The sequence below is a fragment of the Medicago sativa genome, chromosome 3, assembly GCF_051527215.1.
Source record: "Medicago sativa cultivar Bolivia chromosome 3, Bolivia_mono, whole genome shotgun sequence".
NCBI classification, from domain to species: domain Eukaryota; kingdom Viridiplantae; phylum Streptophyta; class Magnoliopsida; order Fabales; family Fabaceae; genus Medicago; species Medicago sativa.
Window position 1 is genome coordinate 8592695 of NC_140751.1, and position 24933 is coordinate 8617627.

Genomic DNA, 24933 nt, shown 5'->3' on the forward strand with positions numbered 1-24933 from the left:
GGTCTTTTCACACGAAATTTTGACAGAGAGAGGTTACTTTAAAGTACCTCATTTAAGTAATTGGTTCATTTTAGTCCGTTTGTTGGTTCTATTTTTAGTTTCACTTTACGTTAATTTTCAATTTACCTTTTTAATCAATTTTAGTTTTAATTGCATTTTAGTCCTCAAAGTCTTGTTATTTGCATTTTGGTCCTTTGTAGTTTGTTATTTTGCAGGTCAAAGTTGGTCAAAGTTAGTTAGGGTCCAAGTGCCACATGGCATCACATCATTGGGCAAGCATCCCTTTCATCACCTATAAAAGTCAAGGTCATGGTCAAGGTCAAGATCACTAATTATTTTTCAATCATTTTCACAAAAAAAACACAAAGCTTTTTCTCTCAAATTTTTCCCTCCCACTTTCATCTTCAACAACCTCCATCACCACCCTAACAAACTCTAACCACCTCCATCTTCACCTCTAACTAACTTTCCACCACCATAACTAACTTCTTCCCCTACCTTCAACCACCACAACAACCTTCAACCACCATAACTAATTTTCCACTACCTTCTATATCCTCCATAACCACCACCACAATTTCCATAACCACCACACTCTTTTCATTTCATTCCATTTCTAATGACAATAACAATATCCAAATCCCTTTAATTCCTCTTCTTTGTCAAGAACGTGCTCATCACCATGGACATGGCGGCATCATCATCTTCATCTCCTCCAACGAGCTAACCTCCATCCAATATCATCATCCACAAACACAATTCTGTTTTCGAAATCACTATCAAACCCACTGGAACAAATCGGTTTACACAAGCATCACAATAACAAGTCGTCAACATTTCAACAACAACCATACTTTGATTTTCGAAGCAATATACCAAAAGGACCGAGTGGTTTCAACCGTAGCAGAACCGCAACGAAGAAGCCGAGACCGGAGGGAAGAGCTCGCGAAAACGGGAAGGAGAGAGTGAATTCGAATCGAACTGAAGCAGAAACGGATCAGACCGGTGGAACAATTCGAAACATTAGCAAGAAAAGAAGAAGCAAACGAGTCCGAGCCCAAGGAGCAGTGAAGGTAATATCCGTTTATTCGTTTCTTTTGTGTCTGTTATGCTTAGATCTGGAATGATATGGACTGGTTTTCAAAATTATGAGTCCGGATTTGAGTTCTATGAGAAAAAGGATACCTAAATGTGCAGTTATTTTTGAAATCGGAGCAATTTTGAACTCCGACGCGGTGGTGCCGCCACCGGCCACCGCGCCGGAAAACACAATCTCGCCGGAGAAGATGATGATAGGTGGCGCTGCAATAGTGTAGAGAGAAATGAACAATTGTTTTCTAAAAAGAAGAAGGAGCATTATGTGTGTTTGTTTTCTTCAGGAAGGAAACGTATATACATACTTCCTTCAATTTTATATGCTTAACCCATGGTTTTGACCCGTTTTTACTACCCATGAACCCATCCCATAACTGAATTTTGCAAAGCCCAGGCTGCGTTTACATTTCTGCTATTTCACTATGTTTTTGCTGGTTCACCCCCCAGTATGCTTGCTGTACCCCCCCTGTGTACTTGTTGTTTATGTAAAAAAATTCCTAAAAATCTCCATGAGTTTTTTCTATGTTCTTGCGAATATTCCTGATCTTTTACTCGTTATTTTACCTCTGGAAAAACATAAAAAGAATATATTTGTTAGGGTTTTTTTGTTTCTTGGATATTTGTTCTTAATTGTTGATTAAAAATGTAGAGATGAATACGATGAGTATGCTCATGTGAATTATTACGAGTATTGTGATATATTGATTCTTTTGATCCTTGTATCATGACTTAGGGAATTTGTTATGATACTAGGACCATTGGATCAATATTTTACAATATTCATGATGATTTAGTTTAAGCATGTGGTTATATTCATTTTTTTGCATTTTTTTTTATCTTCCTTGTCCTTGCGAAATGCTCCAAAAAATAGGTGTCATGCCTTGTAAATTTGTTCTATCTTTTACTTGTGGTTTGGTTAATTTTTCTTGCACTTGAAAATGATTCTAAATGTGTGTTATGATGGAATTTTTTCTACCCTATGTTTTGGTACTTCTCTTGCCTTAAAAAATGCTTCAAACATGTGCTTAATTGCAATTTTCTTGTTCTATGACTTGGCTGAAATTCTTGCTTCCAAGATGTGTGAAATGCCATATGTAAATTTGCCTCTTAATGTGTGTATGCTTGCTGTTTTGAATTAGATTTTTGTGGATCCTTTATGTTGTGAATAATATGAAATAAGCTTGAGAAATAAAAGTGCATAAAGAACTTAAAAACCTTATAAATTTTGGCATGGTTAAATTCTTTGATTCTCATGTTTTTTGTCTTGAAACAAGTCATTCAAAATTTCTCCAATATTATGAGAATCAAGGCTTTAATCTTGTTTTAGTTTCGCATTAAATTTCAAGTTCTTTTATCACTTTTTGTCAAGCTTGTTGGTTTACTTTTCTTGCAAGTTACAATAGTTTTACTATGCATTTTGATACTAGTTTCTATATCATTTGTGCTACTAACCCCTTTTGTTTCATGTCTCATTTCCATAGCATCTCACATCATATTTTCACCTCTTATTTCTTGCACTTTAATTTCTTGCACTTTAATTTTTACCAAGGCTTAGCATGTAAAAACTTAGGGTGGTGTATTTTACTTCATGCAATTTTTAATTCTTGCAAGACCATAGCATGTATCTAGGGCATGATGTAAAGGACAATGAACTCTAATGATGTACACCGACACAAGCACCGACACACACACACACACATCACATAGATATCTTTAGATGTATGCTTAGGTTATGCATGTTTAGATGTATGATTAGGATTGAATGTTTAGATGAATGCCTAGGATTTACACTTAGAAAAAAATCATTTTTCAAATAAATATGAACAATATCATTCAAACCATTTTCAAAATAAACCTTGGGATCAAAATCCCATTGTATTTTCCCTTTTATTTTCTTAATCAAATTTCAATGAAAATTAATCATACTTGACTTCTTTTCCAAAATAACTAATTCAACTTCATAATTTCACAATCATATGCCCTTGAGGCCTCTCTCTCTCTCATTCTTCAAAATCCAATTTTCAAACTTAAAATCAACCAACAAAAACAAAAACCTTTTTTGGAAGAGAACTACGGTGGATTTGATCCCTTAAACGGGTACGTAGGCAAGGAATCAAAATTCCTTCAATTCAAATAAAACAAAATTCAAACATCTTCTTCTCCCTCCAATTCTTCACTTAGAAAACTCTTAGGTTTAAATAAACACTTTCAAAATAGCATTTAAAAATAAAGCGCGCGCGTTGAAAGTAAAGACGGTTCCTATAGGATACTATAGTCATTATGGGTGCCTAACACCTTCCCGTAGCGAAAACAACTCCCGGACCTCGATTCTCAAGGGTTTTGCTTATTTTTTCCCTTCCCAAGAAAAAATGAGATATCACCGGTTAAAAAGGTTCAAACTTAATCAATGTTTGACACCCGAAAACCAAGATAAAACAGAACTCAACGTAAATTAGTAACTACTGTGTTCATATGCATTGGAAATCAATAATGACTTTTGAAGTGCAGTAAATGTAAACAAGAGGAACAAATGTGTTCAATGTATTCTTAATATTTTTCTTTTTCAGTTTCTATGAATTATTAATTTATGATTTTCTTGGGACCGAAAATTATAAAGGGATCTTCCGAAAAATTATTATCTTATTATTTTATCGAGTTTTTCAATTTTTTACATTGGCCCAAGTCGGGACCGGACAAATTTATTATTTTAGAGAGTTTATTAATTTACCGAGTATTAAATTAAAGAGTTTCTACTGTAATTGGTATGCTTCATGATGGCACTATATTTTTGAAGAAGGGCAGCGATGATGATGAAGCGGAGCTGTTTGAATTTAAAACCGACGAGGAGGAAGTGATTGATGGGCTTGATAGAGGTGTAATGACCATGAAGAAGGGTGAGGTAGCAATGTTGACTATTCCACCTCAATATGCATTTGGTTCTTCAGAGTCTCAACAGGAATTGGCGATGGTTCCTCCTAACTCTACCTTGTATTATGAGGCTGAGTTAGTATCATTCAAAAAGGATAAGGTGTCCTCGGAAATGAACAACGAAGAAAAGATAGAAGCTGCTCGTAAGAAGCAAGAAGAAGGGAATGCACTATACAATGCTAAGAAATATGCAAGAGCTTCTAAAAGATATGAGCAGGCTGTAAAGTTCATAGAGTATTATATTTCCTTTAGTGATGAGGAGAAGGAAAGTGCGTGGGACTTGAAGTTTTCTTGTATTTTATCAAATGCAGCATGCCAGTGGCTTTTGAAGAATCATAAAAAATACTGGAAATTGATTGATGAGGCAGAGACACCAGAGCTTAGACGCAAAAACTTTATGAGTAATATGAAGCTGCTGAGTAATATGAACCCTAAGATGGATGTAGCGGAAGAGACTGACATCGAAATGTATATTTATAAGAAGAAATGCGAAATAAAAAGTTGGATTCATGAGACAATAAATTGGGGCCGAAAGGTGTTGAACATGTGAGTATTGACAACAAGACGTGGATGCTAAGTCGTGTGATTTGTATTCTAAAATAAATGTACTTGTGCGTTCTCTATGTTTGTGTTGCCCGTCTATCTGCTTTTTCTATGTTTGTGTTGCCTGTCTATCTGCTTTTTCTACTGCGCTAAAGTGTGTAACTCATAATCATTATGTTTTTTTAATGTTGATTTTTTTTTTCTTGATACATTTTGGATGCTAGTTAAAAGAAAGATAGATTATAGATTTTGTTGTTAGTATTGTATTTTTGCTATCAATGTTGCAGTTAGAAGAAATTTTTTGCTTATTATCCTTCCATATGTTCCTCTTTTTTCTTAAAAGTATTCCTCCCAATTTGTTGCTTAAACGACAAAATGCGACATTCCATGTTACCATCGTCATGGATGAACTCCTCTCCCATCTTCCTATCTCTTGTTTTTCCCTTTTGAAAGAGGTATAATATAACGGCTGCCTGGAAGTTAATAGATAAACAAAATTCAATCTTACGTTATTAACCAACACAATGCCTCCGAAAGGTAGAGGAAGCTTAGAATCCACCATGGTATTGATGCTGAGTTTAGAAGAGTGCAGTGGAAGTAGGAACGATTTCAACATCTTATAAGTGAGTTGATGGACCGTGATCCTTTAGAGAATGTGACAGTAAGTGATTTCATGAAATGTTGCAGAATTTCGAGTCATTCCACATAAGCAGCTGATCTATTAGAAAATATCCAATGATAAAACTTGATGCGTAGTCGAAGGCGGAGTGTCTGACTTTGAGTTTTTAAATAAATAGTTGGCGAGGAAGTCACATAGAGCTGAAATCAGGCCCGGTGCGGGCAGCCAATTTAGTCAGTACAAGACTTTTTTTTGCCTTCAAAAAGATAGTAGCATCGATCTTGGTTAGCAAAATAAACGATAGTAGAGCGAAGTGTCTGACTTTGAATTTTTAGATAAATAGTTGGTGAGGAAATGATGGATGGATAAAACCGGTTGGCTGAGACGCATGCATGTCGTCCAGATTTACTTTAAATCAACTAGGCATTTAAATTTACAGCTACATAACGGTAGTAGCATCGATCTTGGTCAGCAAAATACAAATCTTCATTCATATGAAGTGGTTTTGATTATTATTATTACAAGGATTGAAGAAAAGCTCCCAACAATCTTAAACACTAGAAATGGAAAAAGTAGGAAAGAAATGTCAAACAAAAGACGTCTGATTGTCTGAATGGAGTCCAGATATAATTCTTGGTTACAAGGTTTTGAATCAAAGCTTCCACAACAATAGTATAAAACACCAAATGACAAATAAAACAGAAAAGCCAAAGTCACGTAGCGAATGGAATCCACATTTTCCTTGATTTGTGCAGGCTGAGGAGAAAATGTGTTATTTCGAATTGAAGCACCATATATTTGAGCTGTATCATGGAGAACCCGAATTTCTGCCCACATTAACACAAGAATTAATCTAGTCAGTTATCAGTTATCTTATACAGTTGCAATTTAATTAATCATGTTAAATGAAAGCGTCCTTATAAAATTGGATGTCACTGCAAAATTGCTTTATATGATATGATAGCACATCAAAGTTTAAATCCATAAAATTACAATAAAAGTTATAACCAGTATCATTCATGAAAAGCATGTTAAGTTATTTCACAAGATATTTGTTTTTCGGATAGATAAATGTTAATAAAGTTAGTGGCTAACTGGCTATGTTAGTCTCTACAATTTGAATCATGTACCTCCCTTGTAAAACTCTTTCCATGTCTCTTAGCTCACCAGCCAAATTACATAAGTGTGATATTTGAATATTATATGCAGAATTTCACCACAAAAATTATGAAACTTTCCGTATTTATTTAATTATTAAACTTTCTAATTAATTTCCCCTTCCTTCAGAAAAGTCAAACGCGGCTGCCCGTATAAGTGGCAAAACTCATCAGGTTCCCTTTTGCAACCAGTTTTACCACCTGATGAGCCTACTCAGTGTTACAATGCATTCACACTCAGGCCAAAAAATGGTGTTATTGAATAATGAATTTGGTGTTTCATTCATGTGCATTTACTCTCCTATTAAATTATATATATTTTCCATTTGCATGACTCCAATTTTAGTATTTACTATGTATGCATTGTTTAGTTTAGGTTGAAACATTTGAAATCTCTGTTTTGAGTAGTATAATTTATGGAAGAGTATCGGAAACAGATTCTGTAGACTAATTTAAACAGTATCTCACTATAATTTAGACGCTTTTTGTTTTAACCATCCGGTACTCCGATAATCCGGAGTTCGGCCAGTAGGTAAGTAAATCTTAGAAAAAACATGTTCCACCTTAGGGGAGTTCAGTAACCACTTGAGCCCTATTACTTGGTTCACTATGTCATTTTGTGAGTGATATGCATTTGTTTTCTTTAAGCCTATGATAGGGAGTCGGGTTTTGGAGGGAAAAACATATTTTTCATTTCTAAATTAAACAAATTATAAGATGCTTTTAAAATTGATTGAAAGAGTGATTGAAAATTGAAATATTATATGATTATCTATCATGTTATTCTTTATTTTATTTTTAAATCTCAAATATACATCAAGAAAGAAAGTGAGAGATGTGATGAGCAACATCAACTTGACAAGAAATTAGATAAAGGAAAAGATGTTAAAAACATATACAAGAGAAAAATAGTGAAAATGTCAAGCATATTAAACATAAATAAGAGAAGCATGGCGCGATCAGAGGAGAGTTACCTTCTTGTTTTGAAGCTTGCTAGACACCATAGCATTCTCAATTGCTCAGGACTCCTTGGAGGACGAGTTTATAGTGCGAATCTCATAATCATAGAATTTTGGGCCAAACCATTGACGAATGAAAACAAGAGGAACATGCTTGATAATCCAGTGGTTGTGTCCTTTGTCTGGTTCAATGCTCTTAACAAATTCATCTGGCATATCAACCATGTCAATGACTTCGAGTTTATCCAAGTGTTTGATGCCAGAAGATACCTCCTTCAGTTGGGGGATCTTTTCCAATCTTAGACGCTCAAGAGAAATCAAAGCTCCTTTCTCTATAAGGATCAAATTAACTCTATTCACATGACTGAGAATTAGTTCTTTCAATTTTTGAAATCCTCCATTTTCAAAGTGCAAAATTTCACCATCGTAGGCATTGTCCCACACAGAGAGCTTCAGTAAATTTGGCAAGTTTTTCAGTGACTTCATTGGATCATCTTTCAGCTTGGATAAAGCCATCATTATCTCAACAAGACCCTCAAGTTTGGAAATCCAATCAGGCAACTTATGTAGTCTAGCTTTCAAATGAAGCCGCCTAAGTTTTGGTGGGGTTGACACAAAGTTTAAGTCAATAATTTCATCCTCTTCTATTGCAGTGATATTAAGTGATTCAAGGTGTTGCATCTCTTCTACTGCTGCACTTATGGCATTCCCATGTTCTACCTCCCCCATGATCTACCTCCACATAACAAATTTTTTGAAGGGAAGTCAAGTTTTTAATACCTTTAACCATCCGCACGCCAGTTGTAAAGCCCAAAACAGTATGCTTTGCATCATAGTTGGGAACGTAAGAAGGTGCCGTAGCTTTGTGAGCTTGTTTATTTCACTTGGCAACTCATGAACACGTGTGTCTCTTAAGTCCAATGTCTCTAAGTTTTGTAGTTCACCAACAGATTTTGGAAGAAACTGTACTTTTGTATTCCTTAGGTTTAAGTACCTTAAGTGAAAAAGATTCCCAAAATTATTAGGAATCTGATTCAATGACGTGCCTTCCATGTCAAGTACCTTCAAAACCCTAGATTGTGAACATAATTTACCAATGAAAGACTCCAACAATCCACCTTTTCCAAAAACATGAATAGCATGAAGATAAGAAGTGTTTGTTCTCTTCAACGCATTGTGGGAATTAGAAGCTATTGATAGGTGTCTAGTTATTTCAACTGCAACTGACTCACCTTCATGCACAAAATGACTGAAATTTAAATTCTTCATTTTTCTAATGATCACTTGCCGCAATAAATCATGGACTTGACATGTTTTAACTTTCCCTTCAAAGCCAACATTTGAGACCTGAATCAGACTTCTGTGAATTAATTCTGACAAGTATTCCTCTGCCACTTGCTCCAAAGTTCTTCTCTCGTCAGATTTGACAAACCCCTCAGCTATCCACTGACAAGTTAGTCTCTTATGATTAATGGAGTAATCCTCTGGATATATACCAAAATACAAAATGCATGGTTTTAAATAGTACGGCAGGCTATCATAACTGAGAGACAAAATCTTTGTTAGACTCGTTAAATGGGCATTACGTCCCAATTCCAGTCTCAGATTTTCACTCACGTTTTGCCATTCAACCATGGTTTTTGATTTTGTTGAAAGTAGACCACCAATGGCTACAATTGCCAGAGGTAGCTGCTTGCATTTTAGAACAATTTCTTTTGACACAGCCTCAAGCTCTGGTGGACAATGCCCACCAAGTTCAAATCTAAATACTTTCTTACAGAAGAGTTCCCATGCTTTGTTTGGAGGCAAAAGTTGCAGGTTGTGAATATGAGTTGGAAAGGATTTCTTGAAAAATTCTGCAACATGCATCATTCTAGTAGTGATTATGATCCTACTACCTTTATTGTTATTAGGCATGGCAAATTCAACCTGGTCGGAAAAATCTTCTTGCCAAACATCATCAAAGAATATCAAATACCTCTTATGTTGGAGGTATTGCCTCACTTCTACAATCAGTGACTTGTCATCCATTTTGTGCAACATCTATGGAAGAGGATCTTCAGTTCCCCGACAAAATTGCTCCATCATGTTTATCAACAAACCTCTCACAGTGTATGATTGAGAAACTGTGATGCAAGCACGACAATCAAAGTTTGTTGTTACCTTTTGGCTGTCAAAAATTAGCTTGGCAAGAGTAGTTTTTCCTATACCCCCCATTCCCACCACTGAAATCACTTTGCGCTCAGATATACCTTCCAATAACCAACCAGACAATTCTTCTTTAGGGCCTTCAATTCCTACAACTTCTGTTTCTTCAATGAAAAGGGAAGACAGTCGAAGATCACGCCATCTTCCATTTTCTGTCTCTTTAGCGCTGTTGCTGCTGCTTGATGATCCTTGTGCATGTGAAATTTGAAAGTTATACCTCTCACTTCTTTCCTTGATTCCACGAATTGACAACTTAATATCCTGAATCTCGGATGCTATCTGATGACGGGGAATCAAAGTTTTAATTGGGCTTGCAATCTTGCAGACTAATGCTCCACATCCCGGAGGTTTGACTCCATGCATCAGCCTAAGGTATTCGTCAATGACATCTTCAATGCGAAATGATGCTTCTCTCAGCTGCTTCACCCAAGTTCTTATTCCATCATTGGTCTCTGCTTCATCAGCAGCCCTTCTGTCTGCATCTTTGAGGAAGACTTGAATGCTCTCAAGTTCATCTTTGATGTCTGAAAAATCTCTGTGTACACCTCTCACAAGATTTCTTTCTTCTTTTAGGAATCGGAACACTTCCCCCAGGGCAAACAATACTGCAGTCTCAGCCATTTAACTCACATATCATGCTGCTAGATGAAACCTTACAATTATGATGTTGGGATTATTTGAATGGTGCCAAGGAAAACTAAGCTTCAAAAGTCAAAGGAAAAGCAGTGGCATTATTTGGTGATGTAACGTGCTTAGTTTTATCAATTTGGTGATGCATGCAGACCATGTAAATCATAGACAAAGGTTTATTATTTTTTAATTTGACAACTGAACTTGATCATGTAATTGATACCCCATTGAAGCTAAACATGTTTAAGAAATATGGTTTTGAACAGTACTCATCTGTCTTACAATTAATTATTAATTTTTATAATCTTACACGAAACAGTAGTTATTTGTGTTTATAACCAACTTGCAAGGGAGCAGTCATCCAGATTGGTCTTCTACCAACTTGCAAATTGAGTGATAATTTATTGATTACTAATTTCTTGCAAGCAGAGCAATCGAGCATGTCTGGATCAAGACCATATTTTATTTTGTTAAAAATAACTAGTGAATTGAAAAAATGAAACGCTTATTTTGAGACAAATTTCTTTTGCTAAAGTGACATTTATTTTGGAATAGAGGGAATATTGTGCATCACTCTCAATTTATTATTCTCTCGCTTTGCATTTGTGATAAATAGCGTACATTAATAACCAAGTTGTTTGGGCTCTAGTGGCAAGGAGCTCCTTCCAAGGACGTACCCGGGGAATACCGGGTTCGATTCCCATGGGGAACAACGCTTGGCCAGTCACCCACCTTTGGTGGGTTGGAAACCGGTGTGAAAGTCAAAAAAATAAATAAATAAATAAATAGCGTACATTAATGGTTCATAAAGATAATACGGTAAATTCACTATTATCTCTTTCATTTATCATATTTTCTTAATCTATGTCTCTTTCATTTATCATATTTTCTTAATCTATGTGAAATGATCGCTTATTTTAAAACTTCGGGACGGAGGGCATGTGTAAATTGTTATGATTGTGGTTTTTGAAAATACCTTATTACCAACTGTTGCGGATTCGATGAGAAAACTCACACCAATAACAACTTGATGTGTGGAGCAAGGGATAATAAAGTAACCAATAATCAAAGTGAATAGAACAGTTATAATCACAAGCCAAAAGTAGAAAACAACACAGCAAGAGAAAAGAAGAAGAGAGAACACAAAGAATCTGTTTACCCAGTTCGGTCCAAATTGACCTAGTCTGGGGGAGAGAGCAGCCCTCCGTTCCACTATATGATGAGTAACGTTACAAAAGAGATGGATTACAAGAATAAGTCTCCCGCCTAATTCTACCCAAATCCCAGCCTCTTCCCGTAACCAAGAGACTCAATCCTAATAGTGTTTCCCAAGGTGAATCAACCCTCAAAACCTAGTGTTTGTTCCAAAGAGACAAACTCTATACAAACCCTAGTTTTGTTGTTGCCTTTCTAAACCCTTGTTTCAGCCCCCTCTATCTCAAGGTTTACACTGATACAATGCCTATATTTATAGTAAAAGAAACTCCCATAAAATTGTACCAAATCTGGCCCAAAAAATACGTTTCTGAAAAATAACAGCACGCAAAATCGGGCCCCGATTTTTACCATTCGGGCCCCGATTTTTACTTTCAGCAAACATCAATTTTTGGCCTCCAAACTCCAATTTTGAGTCACTTTCACAACAATCTCCACCTTGACTCCAAATTAGTGATGATGCCCATTTAACATCAACACCTTGCTGCTCTTTCCCTTGCTTCCCACTACACCAAGTAGCTCCACAAGTTTACACCCTAATCCCTTCAGCCATCGGAATGTCTTCCGCCTTCTCGAAGGTACTTGCAGTCCAACTACGCCAGGAATTTTAGGTAGTTCCACAAGCCTTTACCATACCTCTTCAATACGAGACATCTCCCGCTTCCTTGAAGATCTACTTGTTCCCAATCACCCTTGGCTTTTAGAGTAATCCACAAGTATACACCTCCCATCCCTTCAGCCCTCGGAATGTCTTCCGCCTTCTCGAAGGTCCTTGCAGTCTAACTACGCTAGGTATTTTAGGTAGTCCCACAAGCATTCACCATGACATCTTCAACACAGGACATCTCCCGCTTCCTTGAAGGTCTCCTTGCATCCAATCACCCTTGGCCTTCTTTTAGAGTAATCCCGCAAGCTGTGCTATCCCTATAGCACCCAAGGTTCTCCATAGTCGTACCATTACCGGTGTGTTCAACTCCACCTCAAGCTGAGCGTACTCTACCTCAACTAGCAAATGCGTACATCCCACTATGTCTTCAACCTTGAAACTCCACCTCAACAGGTAGATCATGAGTATTGTTGCCTCCGCCTCTCCAGACTGATCATGAGTATTCTTACCACCGCCTCTCCAGGCTGATGTTGAGTGTTTAACGTCTCTCCAGACGAACACCGCTCCACTAGGCATCAATCCCAAGGTGACCAACATCACCTTCATCCTCCAAACAACACCACACCATCAGAGCACCTGCATCCTCATAACCCTCAGTGACAATTTGTGTGGAGTTACCATTAATCTCCGGACAATCCTTCATGAAGTGACCCATCTTGTGACAGTTAAAGCATTCAGATTTTGACTTTTTACCACTCTTTCTCCGGTTACCTCTACCTCCACCATTCCCTCTTGTGACACTTAGGCCTTCACCGTTTTCATGAACTCTCAAGTCCTTGGACTTGGTCAACTCCTTGGTTCTCAAAGCCGATTGAACTTCTTCCAAGGTAACAGTGCCTTCTTTGCCATAGAGCATGGTATCTTTGAACGATTCATAAGATTTCGGTAGAGCACACAACAAGAGTATAGCTTTATCTTGATCCTCAAGTTGCACCTCAATATTCTCCAAGTCATCAAGGATTTTGTTGAACTCCGTAAGTTGCTCCATGATGGCCTTTGACTCCACCATCTTGAATGAGTAGAGTTGTTGCTTTAGGAATTGCCGATGAGCCAAAGACTTTGTCATATACAAAGATTCCAACTTTGCCCACATTGATGCCGCGGTTGGTTCCTTTGCTACTTCTCTCAAAACTTTATCTCCGAGGCACAAGACAATGGCACTCCTGGCCTTGTCCACCATCTCGGTCTTCTCCGCACGTGACATGGTGACCGGTAACGAACCTTCACCCTTCAAAGCTTTCTCACACTTTTGCTGTATTAACACCGCTTCCATCTTTACCTTCCATAACCCAAAATCGTTATCTCCGGTAAACTTCTCAATATCCCACTTCGAACCCATGTACTAGATTATCCTTTTGACCCTTGCCCCACGGTGGGCGCCAATTGTTGCGGATTCGATGAGAAAACTCACACCAATAACAACTTGATGTGTGGAGCAAGGGATAATAAAGCAACCAATAATCAAAGTGAATAGAACAGTTATAATCACAAGCCAAAAGTAGAAAACAACACAGCAAGAGAAAAGAAGAAGAGAGAACACAAAGAATCTGTTTACCCAGTTCGGTCCAAATTGACCTAGTCTGGGGGAGAGAGCAGCCCTCCGTTCCACTATATGATGAGTAACGTTACAAAAGAGATGGATTACAAGAATAAGTCTCCCGCCTAATTCTACCCAAATCCCAGCCTCTTCCCGTAACCAAGAGACTCAATCCTAATAGTGTTTCCCAAGGTGAATCAACCCTCAAAACCTAGTGTTTGTTCCAAAGAGACAAACTCTATACAAACCCTAGTTTTGTTGTTGCCTTTCTAAACCCTTGTTTCAGCCCCCTCTATCTCAAGGTTTACACTGATACAATGCCTATATTTATAGTAAAAGAAACTCCCATAAAATTGTACCAAATCTGGCCCAAAAAATACGTTTCTGAAAAATAACAGCACGCAAAATCGGGCCCCGATTTTTACCATTCGGGCCCCGATTTGTACTTTCAGCAAACATCAATTTTTGGCCTCCAAACTCCAATTTTGAGTCACTTTCACAACACCAACATCAATGAAGTACATGATTGTCATTGTAGCGCCAATTTCGAGAATTGTTAAAAGGATTGATTCGTAAGCATCAGTTGCCAGACTTTTGACAAAATGATTGCTTGCCATTGGTTCTTCATTGTGATTTAGCACCGTTTTTTTTCCCTATAACTAACATTAAAACAGAAATCACCATTCCATGTATGAAGCATTGTGTGCAAAACTTCAACACAAAAAGTAGGATACACAACAGAATAATGGATAATACCCCAAACACCAAAAAGAACATAATAGTATACCAACACAATTTTCAGGTCCAAAATTAAATGGATGAGCACAACTCAGCAACGTAGAAGAACTAGTTCAGAAGATCACAACAGAAGTTACAAACCTAATCAGCTATGATACAAAGTACCCAATCAAATGATTATAGCTAAGATGCAAAGTTTTTTTTCTTTCAAACTGACAGCATAACACCTTTACTCCAGCAAGTAAATTTTACAAAGACCCTCTTTTATCCCACATCAATCTCAATTCACCAGTCAAAACACCCTCCAGCATTATGCAACAACATTTCATACCTACATACTTCAAATCCTATTCAGTAGCGAAATTGTTTCCATGATCAAGTTATTTAGTTGATGCTACTGAACAATTCTATTGCATACATCAAATGTTTAATATTTTGATAGGAACTTGGATTTGATTGAAAATAAAGATGAACTCCTTACAGCAGAGGAAAACTCAGAGAACAAAATTAAAATTGATAAACTTGAAAGGCTTCACAAACCATCAAGTTCAAAACCTTATCAAATATTTATCCAATGATAGCTAATGCTATACTTCACCTCACCTCACATATTGGTTTACCTAAAAAAACACTACTGAGATCCTATCTGGGTCCTTAACATGGATTGATGGTGGACTCAACATTATGTCACGTAGCATTTGCAGTCAATGTTGAATAGTTTGGCACAAACCAGGGAATGTTTATTGCAGAAAATAGCAGAATTTTGCTTCTATTAAAGACAAACACATTTTATTTTGGTAGGACACTCATAAGACACTCATAAGACAAGTGTGTCTTTACAAAAGTGTGTCTTATGAGTGTCATAGGACACTCATAAGACAAATGCCCACTCCCACCACACTCAAAACACAAACCAGTCTCAGTATTATAAACCCGCTTCTTTATAAACTCGGGAGCACGTCCATTATCAGCAGCAATAGAAGCACTCAAAGTCCTACCATTCAAAATCTTCTTATTCGTCTCAGTCACGGCGCGTTGCGCGTCGTGACGGGATACAAATTGAATAAAAGCAACACCTCGGCTTAAGCGCGTGTGACGGTCTTTTAAAACAGTCACACGCGCTATACGGCCGAAGGTGGAAAAGAGAGTGTGGAGATCGGAGTTAGTTAGTTAAGGAGTAATCTAGATTTGAAACGTATATGGTTGATTTTGATGGTGCTAAGGTTTCTCCTGTTGTGTTGCCCGTCTATCTACTTTTTCTACTGCGCTAAAGTGCGTAACTCATAATCAATAATCATTATGTTTTTTTAATGTTGATTTATTTTTTCATGATACATTTTGGATGCTAGTTAAAAGAAAGATAGATTATAGATTTTGTTGTTAGTATTGTATTTTTGCTATCAATGTTGCAGTTAGAAGAAATTTGTTGCTTATTATCCTTCCATATGTTCCTCTTTTTTCTTAAAAGTATTCCTCCCAATTTGTTGCTTAAACGACAAAATGCGACATTCAATGTTACTGTTGTCATCGATGGAACTCCTCTCCCATCTTCCTATCTCTTGTTTTTCCCTTTCGAAAGAGGTATAATATAACGGCTGCCTGGAAGTTAATAGATAAACAAAATCCAATCTTATTTTATTAACCAACACAATGCCTCCGATAGGTAGAGGAAGCTTAGAATCCACCATGGTATTGATGCTGAGTTTAGAAGAGTGCGGAGGAAGTAGGAACGATTTCAACATCTTATAAGTGATTTGATGGACCGTGATCCTTTAGAGAATGTGACAGTAAGTGATTTCATGAACTGTTGCAGAATTTCGAGTCATTCCACATGAGCAGCTGATCTATTAGAAAATATCCAATGATAAAACTTGATGCGTAGTTGAAGGCGAAGTGTCTGACTTTGAATTTTTAAATAAATAGTTGGCGAGGAAGTCACAGAGCTGAAATCAGGCCCGGTGCAGGCAACCAGTTTAGACAGTATAAGACTTTTTTTGGCTTCAAAACGATAGTAGCATCGATCTTGGTTAGCAAAATAAACGATAGCAGAGCGAAGTTTCTGAATTTGAATTTTTAAATAAATAGTTGGTGAGGAAATGATGGATGGATAAAACCGGTTGGCTGAGACGCATACATGTCGTCCAGATTTACTTTAAATCAACTAGGCATTTAAATTTACAGCTACATATTTGTAGTAGCATCGATCTTGGTTAGCAAAATAAAAGTATTCATTCAAATGAAGTGGTTTTGATTATTATTATTACAAGGGTTGAAGGAAAGGTCCCACCAATCTTAAACTCTAGAAATGGAAAAAGTAGGAAAGTAATGTCAAAAGACGTCTGCTTGTCTGAATGGAGTCCAGATATAGTTCTTGGTTACAAGGTTTTGAATGAAAGCTTCCACAACCAAATTATAAAACACCAAATGACAAATAAAACAGAAAAGCCAAAGTCACGTAGCGAATGGAATCCACATTTTCCTTGATTTGTGCAGGATGAGGAGAAAATGTGTTATTTCGAAATGAAGCACCATATAAGGAATGAAGAACAAAATATGACACCTTTGAGCTGTATCATGGAGAACCCGAATTTCTGTCCACATTAACACAAGAAATAATCTAGTCAGTTATCTTATACAGTTGCAATTTAATTAATCATGTTAAATGAAGCGTCCCTATAAAACTGGATGTCAGTGCGAAATTGCTTTATATGATATGATAGCACATCAAAGTTTAAATCAATAAAAGTACAATAAAAGTTATAACCAGCATCATTCATGAAAAGTATGTTAAGTTATTTCACAAGATATTTGTTTTTCGGATAGACAAATGTTAATAAAGTTAGTGGCTATGTTAGTCTCTAGAATTTGAATCATGTTCCTCCCTTTTAAAACTCTTTCCATGTCCCTTAGGTCACCAGCCCAATTACCTAATTATGAAACTTTCAGTATTTTTTAAATTATTAAACTGTCAATCGCCGCTCGTTATAATTGGCAAAACTCATCAGGTTCCCTTTTGCCTACTCAGTGTTACAATGCATTCACACTCAGGCCAGAAAATGGTGAGGTCTGGTTGAATAATGAATTTGGTGTTTCATTCATGTCCAATTACTCTCCTATTAAATCACACACACACACACACACACACATACTTTTTCCATCACTCCAATTTTAGTATATTTACTATTTGTGCTTTGCGTAGTTTAGGTTGAAAGATTTGAAATCTCTGATCTAAGTACTATAATTTATGGAAGAGTATCAGAAACAGATCTTGTAGACTAATTTAAACAGCATCTCACTATGTCACTCTCCTTTTTTTGTTAACCATCTGGTTCTAAGGGAAGGGTACCCAAATAATCCGGAGTTCGGCCAGTAGATAAGTAAAACCTGGCAAAAAATTGTTTCAGTTAAGAATCGAACTTAGGTTCTCCCGAACCATTTGTCCTTAGGGGTTCAGTAATCAGTTGAGCCCTATTACTTGGTTCACTATGCCATTCTCTTAGATAGTGAGTAATATGTATTTGTTTTCTTTTGTCATTCTGAGATTTTGTTTGGAAATATACTAAGGCTATCATAGGGAGTAATGTTTTGGAGGGAAACGGAGGGAAAAACATGTTTTTCATTTCTAAATTAAAAAAGTAATACAATGTTTTTAAAATTGATCGAAAGTGTGATTGAAATATTATGATTCAATCACAAAGGAAGAAATTGATACATTTTGGATGCTAGTTAAAAGAAAGATAGATTATAGATTTTGTTGTTAGTATTGTATTTTTGCTATCAATGTTGCAGTTAGAAGAAATTTGTTGCTTATTATCCTTCCATATGTTCCTCTTTTTTCTTAAAAGTATTCCTCCCAATTTGTTGCTTAAACGACAAAATGCGACATTCAATGTTACTGTTGTCATCGATGGAACTCCTCTCCCATCTTCCTATCTCTTGTTTTTCCCTTTCGAAAGAGGTATAATATAACGGCTGCCTGGAAGTTAATAGATAAACAAAATCCAATCTTATTTTATTAACCAACACAATGCCTCCGATAGGTAGAGGAAGCTTAGAATCCACCATGGTATTGATGCTGAGTTTAGAAGAGTGCGGAGGAAGTAGGAACGATTTCAACATCTTATAAGTGATTTGATGGACCGTGATCCTTTAGAGAATGTGACAGTAAGTGATTTCATGAACTGTTGCAGAATTTCGAGTCATTCCACATGAGCAGCTGATCTATTAGAAAATATCCAATGATAAAACTTGATGCGTAGTTGAAGGCGAAGTGTCTGACTTTGAATTTTTAAATAAATAGTTGGCGAGGAAGTCACAGAGCTGAAATCAGGCCCGGTGCAGGCAACCAGTTTAGACAGTATAAGACTTTTTTTGGCTTCAAAACGATAGTAGCATCGATCTTGGTTAGCAAAATAAACGATAGCAGAGCGAAGTTTCTGAATTTGAATTTTTAAATAAATAGTTGGTGAGGAAATGATGGATGGATAAAACCGGTTGGCTGAGACGCATACATGTCGTCCAGATTTACTTTAAATCAACTAGGCATTTAAATTTACAGCTACATATTTGTAGTAGCATCGATCTTGGTTAGCAAAATAAAAGTATTCATTCAAATGAAGTGGTTTTGATTATTATTATTACAAGGGTTGAAGGAAAGGTCCCACCAATCTTAAACTCTAGAAATGGAAAAAGTAGGAAAGTAATGTCAAAAGACGTCTGCTTGTCTGAATGGAGTCCAGATATAGTTCTTGGTTACAAGGTTTTGAATGAAAGCTTCCACAACCAAATTATAAAACACCAAATGACAAATAAAACAGAAAAGCCAAAGTCACGTAGCGAATGGAATCCACATTTTCCTTGATTTGTGCAGGATGAGGAGAAAATGTGTTATTTCGAAATGAAGCACCATATAAGGAATGAAGAACAAAATATGACACCTTTGAGCTGTATCATGGAGAACCCGAATTTCTGTCCACATTAACACAAGAAATAATCTAGTCAGTTATCTTATACAGTTGCAATTTAATTAATCATGTTAAATGAAGCGTCCCTATAAAACTGGATGTCAGTGCGAAATTGCTTTATATGATATGATAGCACATCAAAGTTTAAATCAATAAAAGTACAATAAAAGTTATAACCAGCATCATTCATGAAAAGTATGTTAAGTTATTTCACAAGATATTTGTTTTTCGGATAGACAAATGTTAATAAAGTTAGTGGCTATGTTAGTCTCTAGAATTTGAATCATGTTCCTCCCTTTTAAAACTCTTTCCATGTCCCTTAGGTCACCAGCCCAATTACCTAATTATGAAACTTTCAGTATTTTTTAAATTATTAAACTGTCAATCGCCGCTCGTTATAATTGGCAAAACTCATCAGGTTCCCTTTTGCCTACTCAGTGTTACAATGCATTCACACTCAGGCCAGAAAATGGTGAGGTCTGGTTGAATAATGAATTTGGTGTTTCATTCATGTCCAATTACTCTCCTATTAAATCACACACACACACACACACACACATACTTTTTCCATCACTCCAATTTTAGTATATTTACTATTTGTGCTTTGCGTAGTTTAGGTTGAAAGATTTGAAATCTCTGATCTAAGTACTATAATTTATGGAAGAGTATCAGAAACAGATCTTGTAGACTAATTTAAACAGCATCTCACTATGTCACTCTCCTTTTTTTGTTAACCATCTGGTTCTAAGGGAAGGGTACCCAAATAATCCGGAGTTCGGCCAGTAGATAAGTAAAACCTGGCAAAAAATTGTTTCAGTTAAGAATCGAACTTAGGTTCTCCCGAACCATTTGTCCTTAGGGGTTCAGTAATCAGTTGAGCCCTATTACTTGGTTCACTATGCCATTCTCTTAGATAGTGAGTAATATGTATTTGTTTTCTTTTGTCATTCTGAGATTTTGTTTGGAAATATACTAAGGCTATCATAGGGAGTAATGTTTTGGAGGGAAACGGAGGGAAAAACATGTTTTTCATTTCTAAATTAAAAAAGTAATACAATGTTTTTAAAATTGATCGAAAGTGTGATTGAAATATTATGATTCAAATATACATCAAGAAAGAAAGTGAGAGATGTGATGAGCAACGTCAACGTGACATGAAATTAGATAGAGATAAAGGCCAGGCATATTAAAGACAAATAAGAGAAGCATTTGGTTGATCAGAGGAAAGGTACCTTCTTATTTGATTGAAGCTTGCTAGATACCATAGCATTCTCAATTGCTCATGACTCCGTGGAGGATGAGTTAATAGTGAGAATCTCATAATCATAGTACTTTGGGCCAATCCATTTACGAATGAACACAATAGGAACATGCTTGATAATCGAATAGTATTGTCCTTCGTCTGGATCAATGCTCTTAACAAATTCATCTGGCATATCAACTAAGTCAATGACTTTGAGTTTATCCAAGTGTTTGATGCCAGAGGGTACCTCCTTCAGTTGGGTGATCCTTTCCAATCTTAGACGCTCAAGAGAAATCAAAGCTCCTTTCTCTATAAGGATCAAACTTACTCTATTCAAGTGACTGAGAATCAGTTCTTTCAATTTTTGAAATCCTCCATTTTGAAAATGCAAAATTTCACCATCGTAGGCATTGTCCCACACAGAGAGCTTCAGTAAATTTGGCAAGTTTTTCAGTGACTGCATTGGATCATCTTTAAGCTTGGATAATGCCAGCTTTATCTCAACAAGACCCTCAAGTTTGGAAATCCAATCAGGCAACTTCTGTAGTCTAGCTTTCAAATGAAGCCGCCTAAGTTTTCGTGGGGTTGAAACAAAGTTCAAGTCAATAATTTCATCCTCTTCTATTGCAGTGATATTAAGTGATTCAAGGTGTTGCATCTTTTCTACTGCAGCACTTATAGCATTTCCATGTTCTCTTCTTACATGCCTTAAACCTAACTTCCTTAACTGCCTTAACATTTTCATCTCTTCAATAAGATCTACTCCCCCACAATCTACCTCCACATAACAAAGTTTTTGAAGAGAAGTCAAGTTTTTAATACCTATACCTTTAACCATCCGCACGCCAGTTGTAAAGCCCAAAACAGAATACTTTGCATCATAGTTACGATGGAAAGCAAGCAGATGTCGTAACTTTGCCAGCTTGTTTATTTCACTTGGTATCTCATACACAAGTGTTTCTCTTAAATCCAATGTCTCTAAGTTCAGTAGTTCACCAATAGAATTAGGAAGAACCTGTACTTTTGTATTCCTTAGGTTTAAGTACCTTAAGTGAAAAAGATTCCCAAAATTATTAGGAATATAATTGAAAGATGTACCTTGAATGTCAAGTACCCTCAAAATCCTAGACTCTGAACATAATTTACCAATGAAAGGCTCCAGCAATCCACCTTCTCCAAAAACATGAATAGCACGAAAATGAGAATTGTTTGTTCTCTTCAACGTATTTTTGGAATTAGAAGCAACTGATAAGCGTCTAGTTATTCCAACTGCAACTGATTCACCTTCATGCACAAAATGACAGAAACTTAAATTCTTCATTTTTCTAATGATCACTTCCCGCAATAAATCATGGACTTGACATGTTTTAACTTTCCCTTCAAAGCCAACATTTGAGACCAGAATCATACTTCTGTGAATCAATTCTGACAAGTATTCCTCTGCCACTTGCTCCAAAGTTCTTCTCTCATCAGATTTGACAAACCCCTCAGCTATCCATTGCCGAGTTAGTCTCTTATGATTAATGGAGTAATCCTCTGGATATATACCAAAATACAAAATGCATGGTTTCAAATAGTACGGCAGGCTATCATAACTGAGAGATAAAATCTTTGTTAGACTGGTTAAGTGGGCATTACGTCCCAATTCCAGTCTCAGATTTTCACTCACGTTTTGCCATTCAATCATGGTTTTAGATTTTGTTGAAAGTAGACCACCAATGGCTACAATTGCCAGTGGTAGCTGCTTGCATTTTAGAACAATTTCTTTTGACACAGCCTCAAGCTCTGGTGGACAATACCCGCCAAGTTCAAATCTAAATACTTTCTTACAAAAGAGTTCCCATGCTTTGTTTGGAGGCAAAAGTTGCAGGTTGTGAATATGAGTTAAAAAGGATTTCTTGAAAAATTCTGCAACATGCATCATTCTAGTAGTGATTATGATCCTACTACCTTTATTGTTTTTAGGCATGGCAAATTCAACCTGGTCGGAAAAATCTTCTTGCCAAACATCATCAAAGAATATCAAGTACCTCTTATGTTGGAGGTATTGCCTCACTTCTTCAATCAGTGACTGGTCATCCATTTTGTGCAACATTTGTGGAAGAGGGTCTTCAGTTCCCCGACAAAATTGCTCCATCATGTTTATCAACAAACCTCTCACAGTGTATGATTGAGAAACTGTGACGCAAGCACGACAATCAAAGTGTGCTGATGTCTTTTGGCTTTCAAAAACTAGCTTGGCAAGAGTGGTTTTTCCTAGACCCCCCATTCCTACCACTGATATCACTGTGCGCACAGCTTCACCCTCCAATAACCAACCAAATAGTTCTTCTTTTGGGCATTCAAATCCTACAATTTCTGTTTCTTCAATGAAAAGGGAAGACAGCCGAGGGTCATGCCATCTTCCATTTTCTGCCTCTCCAGGACTGCAGTTGCTGCTGCTTGAGGATCCTTGTTCATGTGAAATTTGAAAGCTATACCTCTGACTTCTTTCCTTGATTCCAAAAATTGACAACTTAATATCCCGAATCTCTGATGCAATTTTATGACGGGAAGTCAAAGTTTTGATTAATCTTGGAGTCATGCATAAAGATCTGCATCCAGGAGGATTGGCCCTATGGATCAAACGAAGATATTCATCAATGACATCTTCAATGCGAAATGATGCTTCTCTCAGCTGCTTCACCCAAGTTCTTATTCCATCGTTGGTGTCTGCTTCATCCGCAGCCCTTCTGTCTGCATCTTTGAGGAAGACTTGAATGCTCTCAAGTTCATCTTTTATGTCTGAAAATTCTGCATGTACACCTCTCAGAAGTGTTGTTTCTTCTTTTAGGAATTGGAACACTTCCCCGAGAGTAAACAATACTGCAGTCTCTGCCATTTAACTCTCATATCATTCTAGTGTGGTATTTTTCCTCTCTTTTTTATTTTTCTCTGGGTACAGCAACTTTGAATGGTGGTAGGGAAAACTAAGCCTTAAAAGTCAAAGGAAAAGGAATGACAATATTATTTTTGTTAATAGTCTATAGTAATGTGATGTAACGTGCTTAGATTTATTAATTTGGTGTACAGAAACTTTGAATGTTTTAGTCAACTGTGATGCAACTAAACATGCTTAAGAAATATGGCTTTGACCAGCACTCATCTGTCTTACAATTAATTATTAATTTTTATAATCTTACAAGGGAGAGGTCATCCATAGTGGTTTTCTACCAACTTTCGAATTGAGTGATAATTTATTGATTATTAATTTCTTGCAAGCAAAGCAACCGAGCATGTCTGGTTCAAGACCATTTTTTATTTTTTTCATAATAACTAGCGAATATAAGCTTCTAAATAACCTTGTCAAGGGTAGGTAGGCGTGTTAGACTATAGATGTTGCATTGAAAAAGTGAAACAACGTTTGTTTTGAGACAAACTTCTTTTAAACGACACTTGTTTTGGAATGGAGGGAATACCGTGCATCATTCTCAATTTATTATTCTCTCACTTAGCATTTATGATAAATAACATACATCAATGGTTAATAAAGATAATTTGGTCATTTCAGTATTATCTTTCTTTCGCTTATCATCTTTTATTAATCTATGTGAAATGGTCACTTATTTTTGAACTTTGGGACAGAGGGCGTATGTAAATTGTTATGATTGTGGTTTTTGAAAATACCATGATTGTCATTGTAGCACCAATTTCAAGAATTGTTAAAAGGATTGATCCATAAGCATCAGTTGCCAAACTTTTGACAAAATGATTGCCAGTGGTTCTTCATTGTAATTTAGCACCGTTTTTTTCCCTATAACTAACATTAAAACAGAAATCACCCTAAACCCTAAAGATTACCATATTTTTCATCATGAAAAGATTTCTTGCATGAAGCATTGTGTGCAAAACTTCCAAACAAAAAAGAATAATGGATAATACCCCAAACACCAAAAAGAATATAATAACCAACCCAATTTTCAGGTCCAAAATTACATGGATGAGCACAACTCAGCAACATAGAAGAATGAGTTTAGCAGATCACAACAGAAGTTACAAATCTAATCAGTTAAGATACGAAGTACCCCAATCAAACGATTATGCAGGCAAACCAAAGGCCATTCCATTCATTCACAGAATCAACTGGATTACACCACACAGTACAGAAGGAGAACTTCAATTACATGGATTAGATTTTTTACACAGAGCGAAGGTATACGATGTTGGCTAACAAAAAAGCAATCAGAAAAAACTGATAAGATAATAATACAAAGATAAATTTCATTTAGAACAAACTACAATATTGTTTGGTAAAAGTAATTTCTTGGTTGCTACTTTTTAACAACTGGTCTTCACTCTTCAGGTTTATAAATTTCTGCAATCCTAACCTTAACGATCAGCGCAAAGGAGAGCAAAAATTTGCAGCATGCAAAACTACAAACTCAGACATA

The 24933-nt window shown here is 36.4% G+C and overlaps 1 protein-coding gene and 3 pseudogenes across 1 annotated transcript; 1 reads left to right on the forward strand and 3 right to left on the reverse strand.

Annotated features, from left to right (window-relative positions):
• Nucleotides 1-3876: 3876 nt before the first annotated feature.
• Nucleotides 3877-4646, forward strand: LOC146935453 (peptidyl-prolyl cis-trans isomerase FKBP65 pseudogene; annotated as a pseudogene).
• A 2697-nt stretch (nt 4647-7343) lies between these two features.
• Nucleotides 7344-10133, reverse strand: LOC146935454 (disease resistance protein RPM1-like; annotated as a pseudogene).
• A 4952-nt stretch (nt 10134-15085) lies between these two features.
• Nucleotides 15086-15984, reverse strand: LOC146935455 (U11/U12 small nuclear ribonucleoprotein 31 kDa protein-like; annotated as a pseudogene).
• A 2916-nt stretch (nt 15985-18900) lies between these two features.
• Nucleotides 18901-23464, reverse strand: LOC146935456 (disease resistance protein RPM1-like). Its single transcript, XM_085750633.1, has 2 exons — nt 20493-23464; nt 18901-19264 (listed from the first exon to the last, which is right to left on the reverse strand). Exon 1 carries the CDS (start codon nt 23382-23384, stop codon nt 20541-20543), a length of 2844 nt encoding a protein of 947 aa, XP_085606759.1. The 5' UTR covers nt 23385-23464; the 3' UTR covers nt 18901-19264; nt 20493-20540.
• Nucleotides 23465-24933: the final 1469 nt, after the last annotated feature.